General features: G+C 44.0%; 1 protein-coding gene across 1 annotated transcript in view; it reads right to left on the reverse strand.

Annotated features, from left to right (window-relative positions):
• Positions 1-21,507, reverse strand: part of LOC126481576 (SCY1-like protein 2) — a 691,940-nt gene that overhangs the window by 519,244 nt on the left and 151,189 nt on the right. The window contains exon 2 of the mRNA XM_050105436.1: positions 13,530-13,625. Coding sequence (XP_049961393.1) covers positions 13,530-13,611 — 82 coding nt within the window. The 5' untranslated portion in view covers positions 13,612-13,625. The remainder of the gene's footprint in view (positions 1-13,529; positions 13,626-21,507) is intronic.

Genomic DNA, 21,507 nt, shown 5'->3' on the forward strand with positions numbered 1-21,507 from the left:
AGCAGCAGTTTAAATTTCCGTATTCAGTCAATTTTTGTAGACTCTGGACTCCGCTAGACACGCAACTTGCAACTGGGAGTGGTGTTTACATCAAATTAGTAATACAGATATTAATTTGTCAGTGCACACAGAAACCAGAATGCAGTCCTGACACCAGATGTACGTGAAAGGAAGGCATTAAGTGAGCGGGAAGTGGGACAGGTTTGTAGCCTATCCACCACGTTATTCAATTCAGTCAATAAAATCTTGAATTAAGGAACAGAAAGAAGATATTAAAACTGTAGGTGCTGCCAATGCTATAGTAATTCTGCCAGAGGTGGCACGGATCTTGGAAGACAGGCTGAACGGAACGGGTAGTTTCTTAAGAGGAGGATATACGAAGAACATCGGTAACAGCCAAACATCAGTATCAGAAAGGAATCTTGAAATAAATCGGTTAATGCAGAGGAAGTGTGATTAGGAATTGAGATGCTGAAAGAAGTAGCCGAGTCTTGATATTTGGGCAGGAAAATAACCGGTGATGGTAGAAGTAAACAAAATCTGAAATATGGAGGAATCGACGAGATGGACTTTAATGTGATGACAGTAAGAAAATCTTTTCTGCCAAACAGAAATGTGTCAACAGCAAATATAAATGCAAGGAAAGTACAGAACTTACAGTGGACGAAGGGGCCGGTGGATTCACCACTAATAGAGACGTTGCCCCATCACTATGCAACTGACAGAAGGAAAGGTGCCTGTGCAGAATGCACGAGGAAGACCAAGACTTCAGTACATAAGGCAGATTAAGCAATGTCTAAAACTGATAACATACTATCAACTGAAGAGAATTTCGGAATATTAGAGAAAACTGGAAGGAGAATTGCTGCCGACCAATCTACACATTGAGAACTGAAGAAGAAAAAGGAGAAGAAGAAGAAGATGCTGATGAAGATGAAGGTGAGGAAGTAGAAAAGAACAAAAAATCTTCACTGAAAATATTTATTTGGAATGCAGTCTTGTACAGGACTGAAACGTGGACAATAATGAGTTCAAACGAGAAGATCTACTTACAGACACTTAAAATGCATTACCTCACCTGAAGTGGCAATGAAGGTACAAGAAATGGATTGGGTGTATCTTATATTCCATTCTTGGACAATAATGAAAAACTTCATGGATCTACTAGCAAATTTACTCAACTTCTGCCACATATGACGCCCTAAAGACCTGAAAAATAAGAAGGAAACCGGCACCTTAGCTAGCTGGAGAATTAAAACAGCCCAAGACTACCAGAAACGCTGCCCATCAGGCATAAAAACTACATCCTGAGCCTGAAAATCATATTACTTACAAGCAGAAGCGGAACAAAATCAGTCAATCTGTGAGAAATGCAAAACTCAGACATGTCCACGTATTAAACCTGTTCTCAGCCATGCTCATAGGCATGTGTAGCCACATCAATACAGATCAATGAAGCAGGCTGGTACTACTTCCAAAACGCACCTGTGCTGCCATGCAAATCGTATTGATAAAGCCGATCGATACTTTTTCAACAAAACACAAATGTAATGCATGGCAGCCTACATGTTGAGCCCTGGAAGACTATTTCTCGCCCCTTACATGTAGTCTGCCTGTGCAGTAGGTTGATTTGGCAGGCCAATACTGTTCCCACACAACATGCCTGTTACGCAAGGCAGCCTATGTGCCATGAGCAAGGAAAAAAAAGATTTTGCCTTTATACCCGCTCCTATTGTAGCTAGCAGGTTATAGCTCTACAGTGCTGATACTCGTGAGGCCTGCTGTTTCTGTGCCAAATTTGTTTTAAATCGAGGTTTGCGAGCAGATCCACAACGAAATCCCAAACAGAGTAATTTGTACCTCTCTAAGTCTGCATCTGATATATGCATCCATAACGCAATTTTCACAATGTACTCGCTAGAATGCCTCACGAAGAAATCGCAATTGACTACTTACAGACACTTAAAACGCATTACCTTACCTGAAGTTGCAATGAAGGTACAGGAAATGGATTGGGGGCCATCTTATATTCCATTCTTTGATATTAACGGAAAGCTTCATGGATCTACTAACAAATTTACTCAACTTCTGACACATACGACGCCCTAAAGACCTGAAAAATAGAAGGAAACCTGCACCTTGGCTAACTGAAGAATTAAAACAGCCCAAGAATCTCAGAAACGCTGCCCATCAAGCATAAAAACTACATCATGAGCCTGAAAATCATATTACTTACAATATCAGTCAAGCTGTGAGAAATGCAAAACTCAGACATGTCCACGTATTAACCGATAAAACAAATAGAGAAGCTGTGCTACGGAGAAATCTGTGTAGCGGTTGTCACTGTCCAAGCCGATGAACTGAACTGGTACTTTACATTACCTACAACGGCAACTGAACCGCAAACGAAACAGGGGATTACTGCATACTTCATGGGGGTAAACGACTGCAACCACGAAAAATTCTGTCTAAGGCATGTTACTAGCAGTAACATCAAATAAGCCATCGTGCGTAGTTGATCAGCATCTACTGGACACGATAGCAACACAATCCTAATGATGAAGCTTATTATTGATCCACTACTGCCCACTGTAGCAGATATCTTCAACCACTCCTTAACCACAAGTGCATTCCCTGAGGCCTGGAGCCGGCCGGTGTGGCCGAGCGATTCTAGGCGCTACAGTTTGGAACCGCGCGACCACTACGGTCGCAGGTTCGAATACTGCCTCGGGCATGGATGTGTGTGATGTCCTTAGGTTAGTTAGGTTTAAGTAGTTCTAAGTTCTCGGGGACTGATGACCTCAGATGTTAAGTTCCATAGTGCTCAGAGCCATTTGAACCATTTTTGAGGCCTGGAAAGAGGTATTAGTTAAGCTATTACCTAAAAAGGATGTTGCCTCAGCTCCCTCTGATTACATCTACATCTGTGAAATCTGCAGGCATATTCCCCAAGCTGCCGTACGCTACGTGGCGGTGCGTACCCTGTACCTGCCGTTTCCCTTCTGGTTCCACTCGCAGGTAGGCCCAGGAGGAAACGACTGTCCACGTGCTTATGTATGAGCCCTAATTTCTCGTGTCTTATCTTCGTCGTCCTTAAGGGAGATGTATGTTGGCGGCAGTAGAATCGTTCTGCAGTCAGCTTCATATGCCGGTTCTCTAAATTTCTAAATAGTGACCCTCGAGAGGAACGTTTCCTTCCCTACAGGGACTCACATTTGAGTTCCTTGTGTGTTGATTGGCGACTCCATGGAGTGTCCTGTGCACCACGACCAGATAATGGATATACTTGGAAGGAGAGACAGAATTTGTCGTATTTTTTTATTAACCGCAAAATAGATTTTGTGATCGCTCTAAGCTTGGTGACACCAGTGCCTACCAATTTAAGTTGTATATTACAGCACTGAGGATTGTCACTAAGTGACCGAAAGTCGATTTTGCGGTTAATAAAGCAAAAAAATACGACCAATGCTGTCTCTCCTTCCAAGTATATCCTTGTGTGTTGTTCGAACCTGTAGGTAACAAATCTAGCAGCCCGCCTCTGAACTGCTTAAATGTCTTCCTTTAATCCGACCTGGTGCACTTCCTGAACATTCGAGCATTACTCAAGCATAGGTCGCCCTAGTACGTATATGCAGTCTCCGTTGCAGATGAACTTCGTTTTCCTAAAACTCTCCAATAAATCCGAAATCGAAAATATGCCTTCCCTTCTACAATTCTTACAGGCTAGTTCTATTTCATATCGCTTTGAAACGTTACACACAGATATTTAAGCGACAGGGCTGTGTGAATCAACATACTATTAATGCTGTATTCAAACGTTATGGATATGTTTCTCCAGCTCGTATGCATTAACTTACTTTTTTCTACATTTAGAGCTAGCTACCATTCCTCACACAAACTAAAACTTCTGTCTAAGCTTTCTTTATGTATATAAAAAACAATAGCGATGCTGTCACACTTCCCTGGGAAGTCCTGGCGATACCCTTGTCTCGGATGCTCGCCGTCGAGAACAACGTAGTGGGATCTATTACTTAAGAAGTCCTCGAGCCACTTACATATCTGGGAACCGATTCCGCGCGCTCGTATCTTTGTATACAGCTTGCAGTGGGGTACCATGTCCAACGCTTTTCGGAAATCTTGAAATATTGAATCTTCCTGTTGCCCTTCATCAGCAGTTCGCACTATATCATGAAAGAAAAGGGCAAGCTGAGTTCTGCGTAAGCGATAGTTTCTAAAACCATGCTATTTCGTGGACGTGAGCTTTTCGGTCTCTAGGAAACTTATTGTATTCGAGCTCAGAATATGTTCTAGAACTATGCAGAAAACAGATGTCAGTATATTATTGTAGACCTATTTGGATTCTTCCTGCACTGCCCAATGCATTAGAATGTTGAACGGTGAGCTAAAAAACTACCTAACAACAAACAACCTACTACAGGAATAACGATCAGGCTTCTGTAAACATTGCGCCACAACGTCTTCCTCAATACAGGTAATATATGACCTGAAGCTTGCCTTTCATGCACAGAAGGCTACTATCATGTGCCTTCTAGACTTTAGCAAAGCCTCTGAAACGACGTTTAACTTGCCAAACTGAGCAACCTAAATTTCTCGCAAGGTATAGTGCAATGATTTCTTCATACCTGACGTCTCGCCAGGAATGGGTCATATCCAGCACCATAGTGTCACAAGGGAGGCACGTAGTATCAGGCGTCCCCCAAGGTCCGGTATTAGGTCCAATACTCTTTTCGTTGTACGTAAATGATATGTCATCAGTCACGTAGTATTGTAAATACAACATGTACGCTGATGACATCCAGTTGTATCTTAGTACAAAACCAATATACCTGAAGACAGCTGTCAAAAATATCAATACCGACCTGTGTGAAGTATCAAAATGAACGCAAAGTATGTGGTTAAAGCTCAACCCATCCAAAACCCAAGTGGTGCTGGCTGGTCATCCCTACCATCATTAACTCAAAATGGGACAAATATCAACTTCTCTCCTTAAGCAAAGATTCTGTGAATAATAATGAATGAAAATCTAAATTGAGCCGAGCACCTAACTTCAGTATGGGAGAGGCCATCAGCGATTCTCCATGCCCTACAAAAATGTAAAACGCTCTTCCCTACTGACCTAAAAAACAAGCTTGTAAGAACGCTTATACATCAAATTATAGATTAAACCGCTTTTATTCTAGAAGCCCTTCATCAGGAAGACTCATGGTGCCTTCAACTTGTTATGAATGCCTGTGATCACTGTATCTCTGATGTTCGACTCTTTAATCATATTTCATCATCATATGCACAGTTACCATGGCTGAGTGAAGACAAGCGCAATGATTTCCATACCCTCTGTCTCCCCTATTGTTTTATGAATGAAAAATGTTATTCATCTCTCTCCTCAGCCTTAAAGCTCCTGTCTGAACGGCATGGCGTAAAGGCCGATTGCCATTAGAGCAAGATCCTTTCTGTCCCACTCCATCGTTCAGCCGCTTTTCCAAGTGCTTCTCAGTAGCAGGAACCAGCTTCTGGCATGTCCTCCCACATTATAGCAGAGAACTGAATAACATCTCCAACTTCAGAAGACGGTTAATGATATATCTACTACAGTAACAATAATGAATACCATTGCCCTGTGTTTGCTCGTTACCCTGTACAACACTTTTTCCAAGCTGATCTTCGCCCTCTCGTAGTATTCTTGGCCAATGCAGTCTCCTTAATTTTTCTTTTCCCAGAACTCGCTATATCTATACTTACACCTATGTTGTACACATTTAAATTCTTCTTGTATGTGCCACTGTCATTATTCTTACTGTTATTATTACTATTATCACTATTAGTGGCAGCAGCCATAGTACCACAAGTACTGACAGTATTAACTTTAGTGCTTCATAGTTAATATGATTTACCCACACTACCACATCAGACACTCACATCATTTCAGCACTATTTGTCATATTAAAATAGTTACATCTTATGAAACTATGATGTAAAAAAGATATATTGTATGTAAAACCATAGTCCTATGTAAGAGAGGGCTTGATAGCCCTAATCAGATCACGTTAAATAAATAAATGAATAAATACAGGGGGTCCCTCCTAAGAGTCGTCAGGCACATATCCTCTGGTGTTTCGATAGATATTTGCAATTACATTTTTGTAATATGTAGCTAGAATCAGCACAGACAAATACTGCTCAATGGCCATTGCCAACGGAAAGTATTGGTTTGTTTCATGGTACAAAGTGATCTTCGAAATGGAATTGTACATGCTCATTGGACAGAGCAGTACCAAATTTGTCTTGTGCGAAATACGATTTAGTGGTGTGTATTAAGAGAGACAGTAAAACAGAAAGAATAACCAGTACTCCAGCAGCGACTTAGTTGCCACCCTGGCCCATGCTGGCTGCTGTCGACATGGAGCTGAACTACTCAGTCACTGCTGGAGTTCCACTGACTACTGTTCATGTTTTACTGTCCCTGTCAATACGTATCGATAAAACAAATATCGCACTAGACAAATTTGGGACTGCTCTATGGAATGAGCACGTAAAATTTCACTTTAAAAATAATTTTGTTTGTTATAGGAAACAAATCAACATTTTCCATCTACTCTGGGCGCCCCTGGTAGACATAATTGTAGACATGATGAGCAATACTTGTGTGGGCTGACTACAGCTACACATTGTCAAAACGAAATTGCAAGGTACACAATGGTGGCAACGGAAATGTCGCAGTCTCTCTCGAATACCTGCTCTATAATTGTACCTAAATGAATCTCGTGAAGGTATGTTGTTTCTCTTCCATAGAATATGATACGAGTTCCCCAAGCATCTCTGTTACACTTTTACCTGCTCTATAATTGTACCTAAATGAATCTCGTGAAGGTATGTTGTTTCTCTTCCATAGAATGTGATACGAGTTCCCCGAGCATCTCTGTTGCACTTTCATATGGGCTATACCAGCCTGTGGCTTCTGCTTCTATTCCCTAAATAAATGATGTAAGTACATTGTGTAATAAAATACGGTTATTAAACAGACCCTAATTATGATAAACAGTGAAAGAAAAAGTTATCACCGTCCACTTTTCTGTCCAGCTTACCCTCCCCCTTCTGCTCAGCCCTGCCCATCTGCATGATTAGGCCCTACAAGTCCGATACTGCCAACACAACATGCCTGTCGTGCAGAGCAGCCAACAAGTACGGCGGGGGGGGGGGGGGGGGGGGGAGAAAACATTTGTTTGCCCTGTCACAGCTCATATGCGAGCTAGGTGGCTCAACCCCCACATTTCTGATTCTTATATAGCAATCAGAGTATGCACAGAATTTAGTTGAAATCAGTCCAGTTGTTTAGGAGGAGATACTGGATATATACATACATACATGCTTTTTTATTTATATACTAACCTTTTCCCTGTGGCATATGCTTTCAACACATTTAATGCACACATTCCTTTCTCCCCACATTCTGTTGGTCCATCTCCAGCTCCCCCTCCCCCCCATCTGCCACTCTCCTCTCTCTCTGTCCATTTACTCCTCCCCCTCTACCCATCCATCTGTATCCTCCTCCCCATAACCACTTTCAGCCCATCTCCTCTTTGTGCACAGTCATCTCCTCCACCTCTCTACCCTACTCCCATCTCCTACTCCCATCTTTCTACAATCTTCTTCTCCCACCTATAGACATCTACTTCAACCCCTCCCTCTCTCTCTTTGACAATGTCCTCTTTCCTGTTTCTCTGTGTCCATCTCTTCCTGCCCCCTCTAGCTATCCGTCTCATCCTGGCCCTCCATCTATGTCCATATCCTCTTCTCCCTCTCCCTCCCACTATTCACCTCCTTCCATCCCTCACCATATGTACCTTATCTTGTCCCCTCTCCCTGTCCAAATCTCTTTGCCCATCTTGGTCTGTCCCTTTCACTTCCTTCCCCCTCTCTGTTCATCCCCTTCGACCCTCTTCTCTATGCATATCACCTCATGTCCTGTCTCCCCCTATAGTCCCTTCTTGCTTTCCTCTTGCTGTCCATCCACTTGTTCTTCTCTATTTCTGCACACTTCATCCTCCCATCTCTTTTCATCGCATCTTCCCACTCTGTATACCCATATCCTCTTTGTTCCAGTCTCTGGCCATCTCCTTCACGGTCTCCCTGACTATCTCTTTCTCCTCTCCTCTCTGCCCCTCTCTTACTCCCCCCTCTCTTCTCATCTCCTCTGTATCCCTCTCTGCATACCCGCTCCTCCCCAATCTATCTGTCCAAGTACTCCTGCCCCTCTCTGTCCATTCCCTTCTCCATCCATCTCAACCTTCCCCCACTCATGTCCATCATCAGCATATGCGGCTTCTGCAAAACAGGTTGATAAAACATGCTGATATTAATCTCACAAATCACTGTTGCACAGTGCAGACTGTTCTGTGGAGTGCAGGTCTGTAGACTGCCCAGCAGTGCAGGTCCATAAGGCAACTGTTACTCAACATGCTTGTTGTGCAGTGCAGCCTACAAAGCGGAAGATGAGAAAAACAATCTGCCTATATACACTCCTGGAAATGAAAAAAAGAACACATTGACACCGGTGTGTCAGACCCACCATACTTGCTCCGGACACTGCGAGAAGGCTGTACAAGCAATGATCACACGCACGGCACAGCGGACACACCAGGAACCGCGGTGTTGGCCGTCGAATGGCGCTAGCTGCGCAGCATTTGTGCACCGCCGCCGTCAGTGTCAGCCAGTTTGCCGTGGCATACGGAGCTCCATCGCAGTCTTTAACACTGGTAGCACGCCGCGACAGCGTGGACGTGAACCGTATGTGCAGTTGACGGACTTTGAGCGAGGGCGTATAGTGGGCACGCGGGAGGCCGGGTGGACGTACCGCCGAATTGCTCAACACGGGGGGCGTGAGGTCTCCACAGCACATCGATGTTGTCGCCAGTGGTCGGCGGAAGGTGCACGTGCCCATCGACCTGGGACCGGACCGCAGCGACGCACGAATGCACGCCAAGACCGTAGGATCCTACGCAGTGCCGTAGGGGACCGCACCGCCACTTCCCAGCAAATTAGGGACACTGTTGCTCCTGGGGTATCGGCGAGGACCATTCGCAACCGTCTCCATGAAGCTGGGCTACGGTCCCGCACACCGTTAGGCCGTCTTCCGCTCACGCCCCAACATCGTGCAGCCCGCCTCCAGTGGTGCCGCGACAGGCGTGAATGGAGGGACGAATGGAGACGTGTCGTCTTCAGCGATGAGAGTCGCTTCTGCCTTGGTGCCAATGATGGTCGTATGCGTGTTTGGCGCCGTGCAGGTGAGCGCCGCAATCAGGAATGCATACGACCGAGGCACACAGGGCCAACACCCGGCATCATGGTGTGGGGAGCGATCTCCTACACTGGCCGTACACCACTGGTGATCGTCGAGGGGACACTGAATAGTGCACGGTACATCCAAACCGTCATCGAACCCATCGTTCTACCATTCCTAGACCGGCAAGGGAACTTGCTGTTCCAACAGGACAATGCACGTCCGCATGTATCCCGTGCCACCCAACGTGCTCTAAAAGGTGTAAGTCAACTACCCTGGCCAGCAAGATCTCCGGATCTGTCCCCCATTGAGCATGTTTGGGACTGGATGAAGCGTCGTCTCACGCGGTCTGCACGTCCAGCACGAACGCTGGTCCAACTGAGGCGCCAGGTGGAAATGGCATGGCAAGCCGTTCCACAGGACTACATCCAGCATCTCTACGATCGTCTCCATGGGAGAATAGCAGCCTGCATTGCTGCGAAAGGTGGATATACACTGTACTAGTGCCGACATTGTGCATGCTCTGTTGCCTGTGTCTATGTGCCTGTGGTTCTGTCAGTGTGATCATGTGATGTATCTGACCCCAGGAATGTGTCAATAAAGTTTCCCCTTCCTGGGACAATGAATTCACGGTGTTCTTATTTCAATTTCCAGGAGTGTATCAGCTCCTATTGGACATAGAAAGTTATAAAACTCTTGGTGCTTGTGCTTATGCTTATGCAGTATGTTGTTCATGTGCCAGATTTGTTGAAATCGATCTAGGGGTTTGGAAGGAGATCCTGGACATACTAATACACACACGTGTGCTGCTTTACACATATTAGACTTTCTAGCTTCGCCTGTGTAAATGTGTCACATATAATATGCACATTTCATGGTCCATCTGCTCTTCCTCCCTCTCTGTCCACCACCACCTCACATCCCTATAACTTCATATCCTCTAAGCCCACTCTCCTTGTCTTTTTCTGTTCATCTCCTGCACCCCCTTTGTACATCACTTCCTCCCCCTCCCTCCCTGTCTATGTATCTTCTTTCCTCTGTCTGCCTATCCATACCCTCCTGCCATCTCTCTCCATCTCCTATCCATCTCAACCTTCCTCCTGGCATGCACATTGACACATGTAGCCCCTGCAAAAATGCTCAATAAAGCTGGCTGGTGCTGATCCCACAACACACATCTTGTGCAGCATTGACCTGTGTGTCAAGGACTTGAAAACCGCTATTTTCCCATGGCTTGTAGGTTGCCATACAAAGCCAGCCGATTAAGCAGGCTGATATGACTCCAAGAAAACATGCCTTTTGTGCTGGACAGCCTACATGTGGTGGGATGGGAAACTGTTTTTTGGCACTGAGGTGTAGCCCACCCTGCAAAGCAGGTCGATACTATTAAATCAGAACACACCTGCCTTAAAGAGCAGCCTACACGGCAGGGGCTTAAGTATCTGTAAATATTAGAGCTCGAGCATTATAAGCCCCTTGTGTTGATCCTCTCTGGGCAAGAAGTTTGTGTGACCTAATTCAGTCCAGGGGCCTGGGAGAAGTTCTTACATATCCACACATACGCTCAGCTTTATATACATTAAGATGCTTTGCCTAGATATTTATTTATTTCCTCCCTCCACATGGGCCTGTTTACCCCAAGGTTTCAAGTGAAAATGTATTTGACATAATTGTCTACACCTCCTCCTCCACCTCTTCTCAGTGTCCATCTCATACTTCCTCTGTCTCTCTGTCCACCTTGTCCTCCTATCTCCATCTACCTTTTCCTCCTCACTCTATCTGTCCTTTCATCTTCTCCTACCCCCTCTCATCTGCTCCATCCTGTTTTACTGACTAGATCTTCCTTCCCTCTCTATGTGTCCATATTCTCTTCCCCAGCTCTCTGTTCATCTCCTCCAAATGTCCTACCCTTTCCATTTCCCTACTACCCCAAAACACCTGCTACTTCCTTCCTTGTCCCTCTCCCTTTCTGTGTTTTCCTCACCTTCTCTCTGGCCAGTTCCTCCCCCCACCTGCTCTATACATAACCTTCTCTCTCTAACCATCCCCTCCTCAACCTCTCTCTGTCCACCTTGTCTGCCCCCTCTATATATCCACCTTCTCTATCTTCTCCTCACTCTCTGTCTGTATCCTCAACCACTTAACACTATTTATCACTTGCTCCCTATCACCCTGTTCCTTCCCACCTTCCCCCCTCTCTCTGTCCATCCATACTTGCTCTCTCTTTTCAACCCATTTCCTCCTTCCCTCCCTCTCTGTCTATTCCCTTCTCTATCCATCTTAGCCTTCCTTCAGCCATGTCTACCTGCATGTGTAGCTGCTACTAAACTGATTGATGAAGTAAGCCAATACAACTCCAACACAGCATGAATGTTGTGTAGGGCACCCTACATGTCAGGATCTTGATAACAGTTTTTTGCATCTGATATATAGGCTGCGATACACAGCAGCAAAGAAGGTATGTCGATACTAATCCCACACAATAAGCCTGCCACAAAGGCCAGCCTACAGTTCAGGGGCTGAAAAACACGTTTTGCACATTCCTGTTGCACCTAGGAAGTAAAACCCCACAGTGCTGATACTTGTGAAGTTTGGTGTTTGTGTGCCAAATCTGGCTGAAATGGATACAGAAATTTTGGAGGAGATTCCAGACATATATACATATACATACACGCCTGCAGGTGAACGTTTCCAGAAAAATATCCAATTTTTATTCTGCCACATTTTTACAAACTAATCTAGTAATTTTAACTGAGCACTACTCATCAAATTATCCTGTGGCTGCTAAGGACGCCAAAATAAACCTGTAATTCCATCCATCCAGCCTGCTTCACACATAATTAATGTGCCCACTAACCAATATAACCAAAAACATTTCATTTGTGATGACGATGCTTCATTAGACTTTTGAAAATGTGGTTTATGTTATGAAGTGGATTTGAAACAAATTATGACTTCAACGCCTATGAAGAGTCATGTTACTTCATAAAATGGAAAGCTGCTGTCCTTACACAAATGCGCTACTCGCATTTGTGCAAGGACAACCAAACACAGTTCCACTGCAGTACATGTGGGGAAACAAGGAATGGAAATTCATGTAAAATAAAATAAACAGTATGCATCTGGCACCAAAACAAACAGCCTTTAGTCACAGAGACGGAATTTAGTTATATTTTAAGAAAACAACAAAATACAAGTAGATTACTATTACATTCAGAAAATTGTCTTTATAAACAGGTGAGTCATCTTGAGGACCTGTTCTTTTTTTAAAATTTGCCTTCGATGCTTATCTCTTCACCTGTTTTCGTCTGTTGCTGCAGAATACGTGCGCAGGTATTTAGATAGACCGGTTGTAGCTAACTAGTAAGAACAATCCCTATCGCATTGCAAGGCAAGCTGACGATGACCTACTCCGCAACTCTTTGACTACTGTCTCCTTTCCGGCTTGGAGAAGTAGTTCCTCGTGTCATCTTAAATAATAAATTGGCACGCAGCATGAAGTGGATTGGTATGAAAACGGTGCAAACATTTACGATAAATTCATTTTCGAAATTTGTTTCCGGCCAGTATTTAACGAAAATGGCACACAAACTGCGCAGATCACTCTTACAATTCATCTAACACTTCCATAGAAGTTGTACAAGGGAGCTGATGCAACAAGTATTAAGTTCAGTGACATATAGTTCACTTACTCGCTTGTAGTCATTTCAGCGTATACTGGACGTTAATCACAGGGATTGTCTTTAACACAAGCACACTGAGTTTCAATTCATGCACCTAAAAAAGAAATACGTTGTCCTCAATATAAATGTTGGTGGGAAGTCCACAGTGCTTTATTAGGCGTGTCGTATTGAAAGTCGTATCCCGTAGCCTCCATCCGACCTTCGAAGTGACTTAACTATGCAGACAGTTATAGGAGGACCTGTGCACTCAAAACACCAACCACATGCCGGTCTGAAAAATGTTTTTACTTTATCTAACATTTACTAACCTCAACTCTTTTTAAACAATATGTTTTAGTCCCTTCTTCTCCAAATAAATGCATGATTTTGTTATTGTAGTGTCTCTAGGGAAGAACCTTTTCGGTTTCGCCAATACGTGCATGATATCCAGACTTTTACGGTAGTGTTGGTTAATCCTATGCAACATTCAGTATTTCGGGACGCCTCCTTGAAGGATTTTACTTCGACGGCAAGGCTGCCACTTTCTCAGCTGCGCTGCCAGTACTCACCGATGTAGTCGAGGTCTGGCTGCGCCATCTTGGGCAGGCGGCTCGACCACGGCTGACACGGCACCGACTCCAGGCCGTCCATGTCGTTCACGCGATCTGCGACACAACATCCACTTCAGCTTTAACCAGTCACCAGTGTTGTACGTATACAATAATATGTATGACATCATATTCTGAAAAGACAAAAATTTTCCTGCAATAATGATATTCGAGGTTTGGAACTTTAGATGTGGCAAGTATTTATTTACATCTCGTACAAAATAGATTCGTGTTTCTAAGTTTTACTGACCTTCAGAGTAGTCACCAGCGCCCCCCCCCCTTCCCCCAAATTCTATAATTCCCTCTAGATCCTCGAGCGCCATGCACTCCGCCTCGCCTTCTGTATACGCTTACAATCCCCCATGTGGATCCTCTAAGACCTCATTCCTTTCCCCCATCTGCTCCCATTCCTCGAACATATCCGCATAGTCTACACCTCCCGCCGCGTTGATCCCCCTCACTCCCTGGTTGCTCCTCTCCTCTCCCATCCCCGACCCCTGCCGCGCCTTCACTATTGTGTCACCCCCTACCCTCAATCTCTACACTTTTCCCAAGGTGGCTTCCGTCAACTTCTCCTCCCGGATGATGCCCTCTCTCCTTCCATTTATCCTCACCCCCTCCCTTTACTCCACACCTAACCTCTCCCTGCCTCCCTTCACCGCGCCCCCCCCAAAGTCCTCTGCCTTTCTCCACTTCCTTTCGTGTCTGCCCAGCATCCCCCCCCGCCCCCCTCTTATGGGTTCTTGTCCTCCATTGGTTCGTTTCCACCTCCCCCCTTCGTTTTTCCTCTCCTTCCCCCCCCTTTTTCTTTCCCATCATCTGTCCAGGATTCCCCGTCTGCCCTCGGCTGTGGTATGTAATATTTGCCAACTTTTTAGGGCAGTGTTCAAGAGAATGTTCAGTGTTGCTCATCTTTCCATAGTGTTGGGAGCAGAAATCATGCTGTCGCTGGGTGTGAATTTTATGACTCTTGCGAACAGAAACCAGACTGTTGCCGTGTTTTTTAATTGTCTGTCTATTATTTTACCTGTCTGCTTCATCTGTATGTTATTAGCATCATCAACCCTTTGTTCTATGTTTTAAGTTCCACGATTTTCCGTCATGTTGCCGTGTTTTTTAATTGTCTGTCTATTATTTTACCTGTCTGCTTCATCTGTATGTTATTAGCATCATCAACCCTTTGTTCTATGTTTTAAGTTCCACGATTTTCCGTCATGTTACCATTTAAGTCTCCGATTTTATCGCCCGTTTTTATTATTTATTATCTTCATTTTTTTAAAACAAATTCTGTAGACTGAAGAGCGGGATACTAAGCTCCTGCCAGTCCGCCCCCTTCGAGGGGAGGGTGGGAGAGGGGGGAGGGGGAATCGAAACTCCATAAAGAAAAAAAGAATAGTCACCAGCATTGTGTATAACCCGTTGCCAGCGATGTGGAAGTCATAGGATACTCTTAGCAGTGCCAGTTGTGGACAGTTCGAGCAGCGCGGTCTACTGCCCGACGAAATTGTAGCACTTCTGAAGCGAGTGCCGTGAAGTGTTTCCTTCGGTTTAGAAACCGAGTTGAACTCAGGAGGGCTTAAGTCAGTGTAGTGCAGTAGGTGGTATAGTACTTTGCAGCCCCATCAGCCAAACAAGTCAGTAACGGCTTGCACTGTACGTGCTTGAGCATTGTCCTGCAAAATGATGGTCAGGTCCTGCAGAAAGTGTCATCACTTCTGTCTCTATGCTGTTCATTTTTGGGACACAACCTACGACCAGCTTAGAGACTGAGGTGGTGACACTTTCTGCAGGACCTGACCATCATTTTGCAGGACAATACTGAAGCACGTACAGTGCAAACCGTTACTGATTTGTTTGGCACATGGGGCTACTAAGTGCTATACCACCTACTGCATTCCCCTGACTTTAACCCTCGTCAGGTCAACTCGATTTCTAAACTGAAGGAAACACTTCACGGCATTTGCTTCAGAACGGCTACAAATCCGTCGGGCAATAGACCACGACGCTCGAACTGTCAACGCAACTGGCACTGCTAAGAGTATCCTACGACTTCCACATCGCTGGCAATGGGTTATACACAATGCTGGTGACTGCTTTGAAGGTCAGTAAAACTTAGAAACACGTATCTATTTTGTACAAGCTGTAAATAATAGTTGCCACTATTAAAGTTCCAACTCTCGTATTAAATCAGTAGAACGTTATTAACACTGGAATCATATTGGGAATTTGCTAAGGCTATTTCCTATGTGCAGCATGATATCCTGAAGCAAATTTTTTGAACAGTAAATACAGCAACAGTCAAATCAGAATGTCAGTGGTGTTTATTGTAGAATTCTAGTGCGACTCGTTTACGAAATTTCATATTTTGACAAGTTTCCACTCCGACACTTGTTTGTGCAGAAAAAAACCGACATACTTATGGTGGACGGAGAGCTTAGGATGATTTCAGTTAGTTCTTGTACGTGTGTATGTGGCAACGTCAACCACCTCAACAATTATTTATCAACCTCTTCAATCATTTACATGAAAGTACTACTGTAATACCTAGACAACGTAACAGAAGGAAACAAATAAATACGGAACAGAGGGAAATTAATGTTCTTGCTGCTTTTGAAGTTGGTCCGCACTTTAGCTCCCGCGCAAACGCACATGGAAGTAGCATGAGTCAGGAAAGTGTCCCACGCATTCTCGATCGACATAGGTTCCATACCTATCACATTTCTCTCCATTAAGAGCTGCGTGGAAACGACAATGAGAATCGTGTTAATTTTTGTACATGGCGATTAAGACGGGATATTCCAGATGTATCATGTATCTTGTTTAGTGATGAAGCCACATTTACTAATCATGGTCAGGTAAGCCGCCAAAACATGCAGTATTGATCTGTTGACAATCCCCGTTAGCGCCGTCAGGTGGAACGTCAGCGTCCAAGGAGTGCAAATGTGTGGTGTGGGATAGTGGACCATCAGCTCGTAGGCCCGGAACACTGAACACGCACATGTATCACAGCGTCCTAACAGACCATCTTCCACGGATTCTAAAGGACGATCCAGTGCAGACCAGGGGGAACGTTTGGTAACACTGCGCACGAAGTACTACAGCATGTCTTCACCAGTTTTTCCAAATGGTTGGACTGGATGAAGAAGACCTGCACCTTGGCCGGCCCTTCCTACAAGATTTGACGCCTCTATACTTTCTACAGTGGGGAAAACTGAAAGACGCTGTATAAAAGGACATACTAACTTCTCCAGACGATATCAACGACGTATGAGTATTACTGCAGCCTGCTCAGACTCCTAAGCTGAAACGCTAGAGTCTTTTCATACCACACTGGAAGTGTGCACTGCCGCTGCCGGTGGTCATTTTGAACACAACCCGTGATGGTCAGTTGCCTCGTTACGGGTTAGTGTGTGCTACAACAAACACTGGACAACACGCCATTCTTTATACGGCGTATTTAGGTGAGCACGAAAATCAAAATTTAGTGCCGGTGTGACAACTTCGCAAAATACGATACCTGGTAAACGACTGGCACTACAATCCTGCAGCAAACATCACTCACATTATAATTTACACTGATTTTAGTTTGTTAATGTCAATAGGCATTGTTCCATTTATTAAAGTGTAAGTTTGCACAAAAATACACTTTCTTAGTATTTTTTTATTGGGTAACAATACGAGGCCCTGACTGCCAATCCACGCGACCTATATAATGATGACCTTCTGCTCTATTGTCAGAAGATACAAATTTTATCCTTTCTGCAGATGATGGACATATGAAAATAAACCGTAGGTCCAGTCCTCTTATTTAAGAAGTAGTTGATGATGTAATGGTTCAAAATATTAACAGACGGTTGTAGGTAAATGGATTCTCATTACATCTTACCAAGACTCGGTACATGCAGTTCACTACGTGTTATAAAACTCTAGAAGCTACATGAAAGTCTACTCAGACACTGAAATACAAAACGAGATACTATTACATTTTTTGGGATGCCAGGAAGGCCACATTCCAACTAGAAGAATTATAGAACCTGCTTACTTCATCTACATTTACCGTACACAGTTTTCTTGTTGTAAGTGACTGATGATGACGGAGCTAATTCATGCAGCATAATTCTGTTCACTAACGAGAAATTAATAATTTTTTGAGGATGTTTTTATAACAGAGAGAAACATCGCTTAAGAATTACATATGATGTTAAGTTAGACTTATTAGACTATAATATAATGAATATTAGCAATAATACTGTACTGTGTCATAGTGTTAAGTCATTTATTTTTATGTTACAGTGAAAAAGATTCACATTTTGACGTTTTCTTTGGCGCCTCATAGACCCACTTCTCGTTATTGATGCACTGCGACCGATGAGGTGCATTCGTTGAAAGCCCAAGGTGTATAGGTAAGACAACGGTTAAGCTGACAGTCACCTTATCTCATTCCAGATTACCTCGAAACGGTGACTTTCTGTAGCTCTCTGTTAAGTGAAGACGTAAAAATGTCCAGAATAACACATTCAGTACATTTCAGTCTAGGATTTTTATATCTTGAATGTACGTTTTTGAGTTTCCAGTTAAGTTGACGATCTCGTTAGCATACAGTTTTCGACAGCCCTTCTTTTTCAGATGTTGCGAGTTGTGGTCTTACGTGTAGACCTACTCGCTGGCTGGGCTCCTGCTAGATCGCTTCTTATTAGCGGAGTTTGATTCCAGGCGGCTGCTATGTCGTTAGACGCAGACTTCTCTTTTGTGCCCCTCTGTCGTTATTCCACTGACGTCAATTGTATAGTTTATTGGCACCTGGTTCAGATTGCACTATGTAGCTGTAAAGCTGTAGATAGCGGAATTCCTGATTTAAACTACGTAATTGTAAATGTTTCTTTAGTCTGTAGGCTGGTCCATAGATAGTGAAACATTATTCTAAAAAGCTATTCTGAGTGAAAGTGAAGAAGAATTACAGGATCAACTGAATAGAATGAAGTCTAATGAGTACAGAATCTGGACGAGAGAAAATCGAAGAAAGACGAAAGTAAAGAGACGTAGCAGGAATAGCATTAGCAAAGAACTGATTCATAATCGCGAAGCAGATGAAGTGAAGGAATTCTGCTACCTAGGCAACAAAATAACCAATGACGAACGGAGCACGGTGGACATCAAAAGCAGACTAACACTGACAGAAAGGGCATTCCTGGCCAAGATACGTCTACTAGTATCGAACATAGGCCTTAACTTAAGGACTAAAATTACTGAGAATATATGTTTGGACTACAGCATTGCATGCTAGGAAATTCGGACTGTGTAAAAACCGCAACGGAAGAGAATCGAAACATTTGAGATGTGGCGCTACCGAAGAGTGTTGAAAATTATGTGGACCGATAAGGTGAGGAATGAGGAGGTTCCTTGCAGAATCGGAGAGGAAGGAAATGTAGTAAACAGTGACAAGGAGAAGGGACTGGATAATAGGACATCCGTTAAGACGTTAGGGAGTGCCTTCGATGGTAGTGGAGGGAGCTGTAGAGGGCAAAAACTGTAGAGGAAGACAGATATTGGAATACATCGAGCAAATAATTGAGGACGTAGGTTTCAAGTGCTACTCTGAGATGAAGAAGTTGGCACAGGAGAGGAATTCGTGGCGGGCTGCATCAAACCAGTCAAGAGACTGATGATTGAAAGAAAAAAAGTAATTTATGTCTTCTACTTAACAGTTTTTTATGAATCATTCGAAAATGGCCTCCCCGTGAAGTGCCCTTGCTAAGACCTCAGTTGTTACATTTAGATAAATATTAATTTTAAAAAATGGGTAGCAATCTTCCCGAGATTGCCAACTAACACTTGACAAAGCGTAACTGTCCTGCATTAGACGTTGCCTTCGCTGTAAGCGTTCGCCTGTTTAATTATTCAAAGGGCCTCGTACGTGACCCATCGCAGTTGGACAGATAGTTGGCGGCGCCGTGTTCGCAGCCGATGACATTTGTGAGTCGGGGTAACGAGAGCTGCCGTGAGGGCTGCCTACGAACAAGGGGCGCGGCGTCACGCGAACAGCGCGTTATGCGCTGTGGTGAACCTGCAGAGCCGCGCAGTGGCGGGGCGGTGCGATGCGGCGCTCCTGCAGGCGCCTGCGGCCGCGTCACACACACACACACACACACACACACACACACACACAAAGCGAGATACAAAAGAGCCGCCGTGCCGCGCTGGTAGCCACCGGCACTATTCGTCACGCAACAAACGTTCCCGCATTCGCGCTCGAAATACAACCGAAGGCCTGTTTACCGCCAGCAGGTAACGGCTTTGCACGCATGCCATGGCGTCCAGATGGTTTAGAGAGGCACAATGCGGTAGCAGAAATATGTCTGCGTGTCGAGTCATTTTGTTTGAGAACTGATTTTTTTATCAGCAAGTGGCCAGGAAAAAAAAGTAAACCTAGTCAGGAAGCTGGTTGAACGAGTACGTACTGTGCATCAAATTTTGTGTCCGTAGACTGACAAAATCTTAGGCACGTCATTGCAATGAATTACATCGATGCTAAGCCGACGGCGAAAAAAATTTTTTTTTAAATTTAAAATGCTGTCATAATGCGCTCATTAAAAGGTCTAATCTTACGTTAAGGATTTAACAAAATAAAATGTTGCTTTCTGGATAATTCATAAAATACCCCTCAAACGTTTAATTAATGGCAAAAGACATTAAGATTAGATGTTCTCTGCGTAAATAAATCTGCAAGTAAGGAGAAAAGGTCATAATTTAAAATAAAAATGTATTTTTTTATACTGTTCGTGTAAAGAATGTTCCACAGAAACGTTTATCTATCGAAAAATGTTATGAGACACTCTGTAAAGCAAGTTTTAGGCAGTCACAATAATTCGTGTCGCCTGTATATAAGCAGGAGCTGTGATCCTTCTCGGACTCTCTCCCCTGTTTTTGATTGCTGTCTCATGAAAAGTATATGTCGCTATCGCATCTGTAACTTTTCGTTAAACAATAAGGTTAATTTAATGATAACAGCCAAGTTTGAATCAAGAAACGTACTTTGCTCTTCCATTAACGCCACAACTGAATTTACGAGGGATGCCCAGAAAGTAATGCACCGCATTTTTTTCTCAGCCGAAATAATGCTACGAATGCGAAACGTTACGTATGTTTTATGTATTTAGTGAGCGCGTCAAGTTTCCGTCACTTCCGACTGATAGCGTAGCTGCAGGACGGTTTCAAAATCGCGTCTGTAGGTGATGTACGTTACAAGCAATATGCCGCCATTGAATTTCTCACTGCAGAGAAAGAAAGTGTGGGGAATGTTCACAAACGCTTGTGCAATGTCTATGGAGCATCTGCTGTCGACAGAAGTACAGTTAGTCGCTGAGCACGGAGGGTGAGGTCATCAGAAGGCGGCTCGGCAGAGCTCCACGATTTGCAGCGGTTGGGGAGACCATCCACAATGTGACCCACGAACCACTCTGATGGATCTACGCCGAATGACCGTTGAGGTGTGGGACAATCTGGACCAACAGTGCCTTGAACTTGTGGATCGTATGCCACTACAAATACAGGCATGCATCAATGCAAGAGGATGTGGTTCTCGGTATTAAGGGTTCAACCACTACCGCGGAAGGTCTCTCTAAATTTTGGTACAGCATGCAATGTGTGGTTTCAATGACCAATAAAAAGGGTGGAAATGATATTTATGTTGATCTCTACTCCAATTTTCTGTACAGGTTCCGGAACTCTCGGAACCGAGGTGATGCAAAAGTTTTTTTGCTGTGTGTAGTATATTTTTTAAACGTCAGTGATATTATGAAAATTACGCAAGTACAGAGCTATTAGAAATGATTCATTCGTTTTCAAAGTTGCATTTTTTCTAAAGTATTGCATGTACAACGGTGCTAATTGCCAAGGTAGCGAGTGTGCATTGCGCCCATCAGTTGGCGTTACGCTTGGG

The sequence above is a fragment of the Schistocerca serialis genome, chromosome 5 (assembly GCF_023864345.2).
Source record: "Schistocerca serialis cubense isolate TAMUIC-IGC-003099 chromosome 5, iqSchSeri2.2, whole genome shotgun sequence".
NCBI classification, from domain to species: Eukaryota; Metazoa; Arthropoda; class Insecta; order Orthoptera; family Acrididae; genus Schistocerca; species Schistocerca serialis.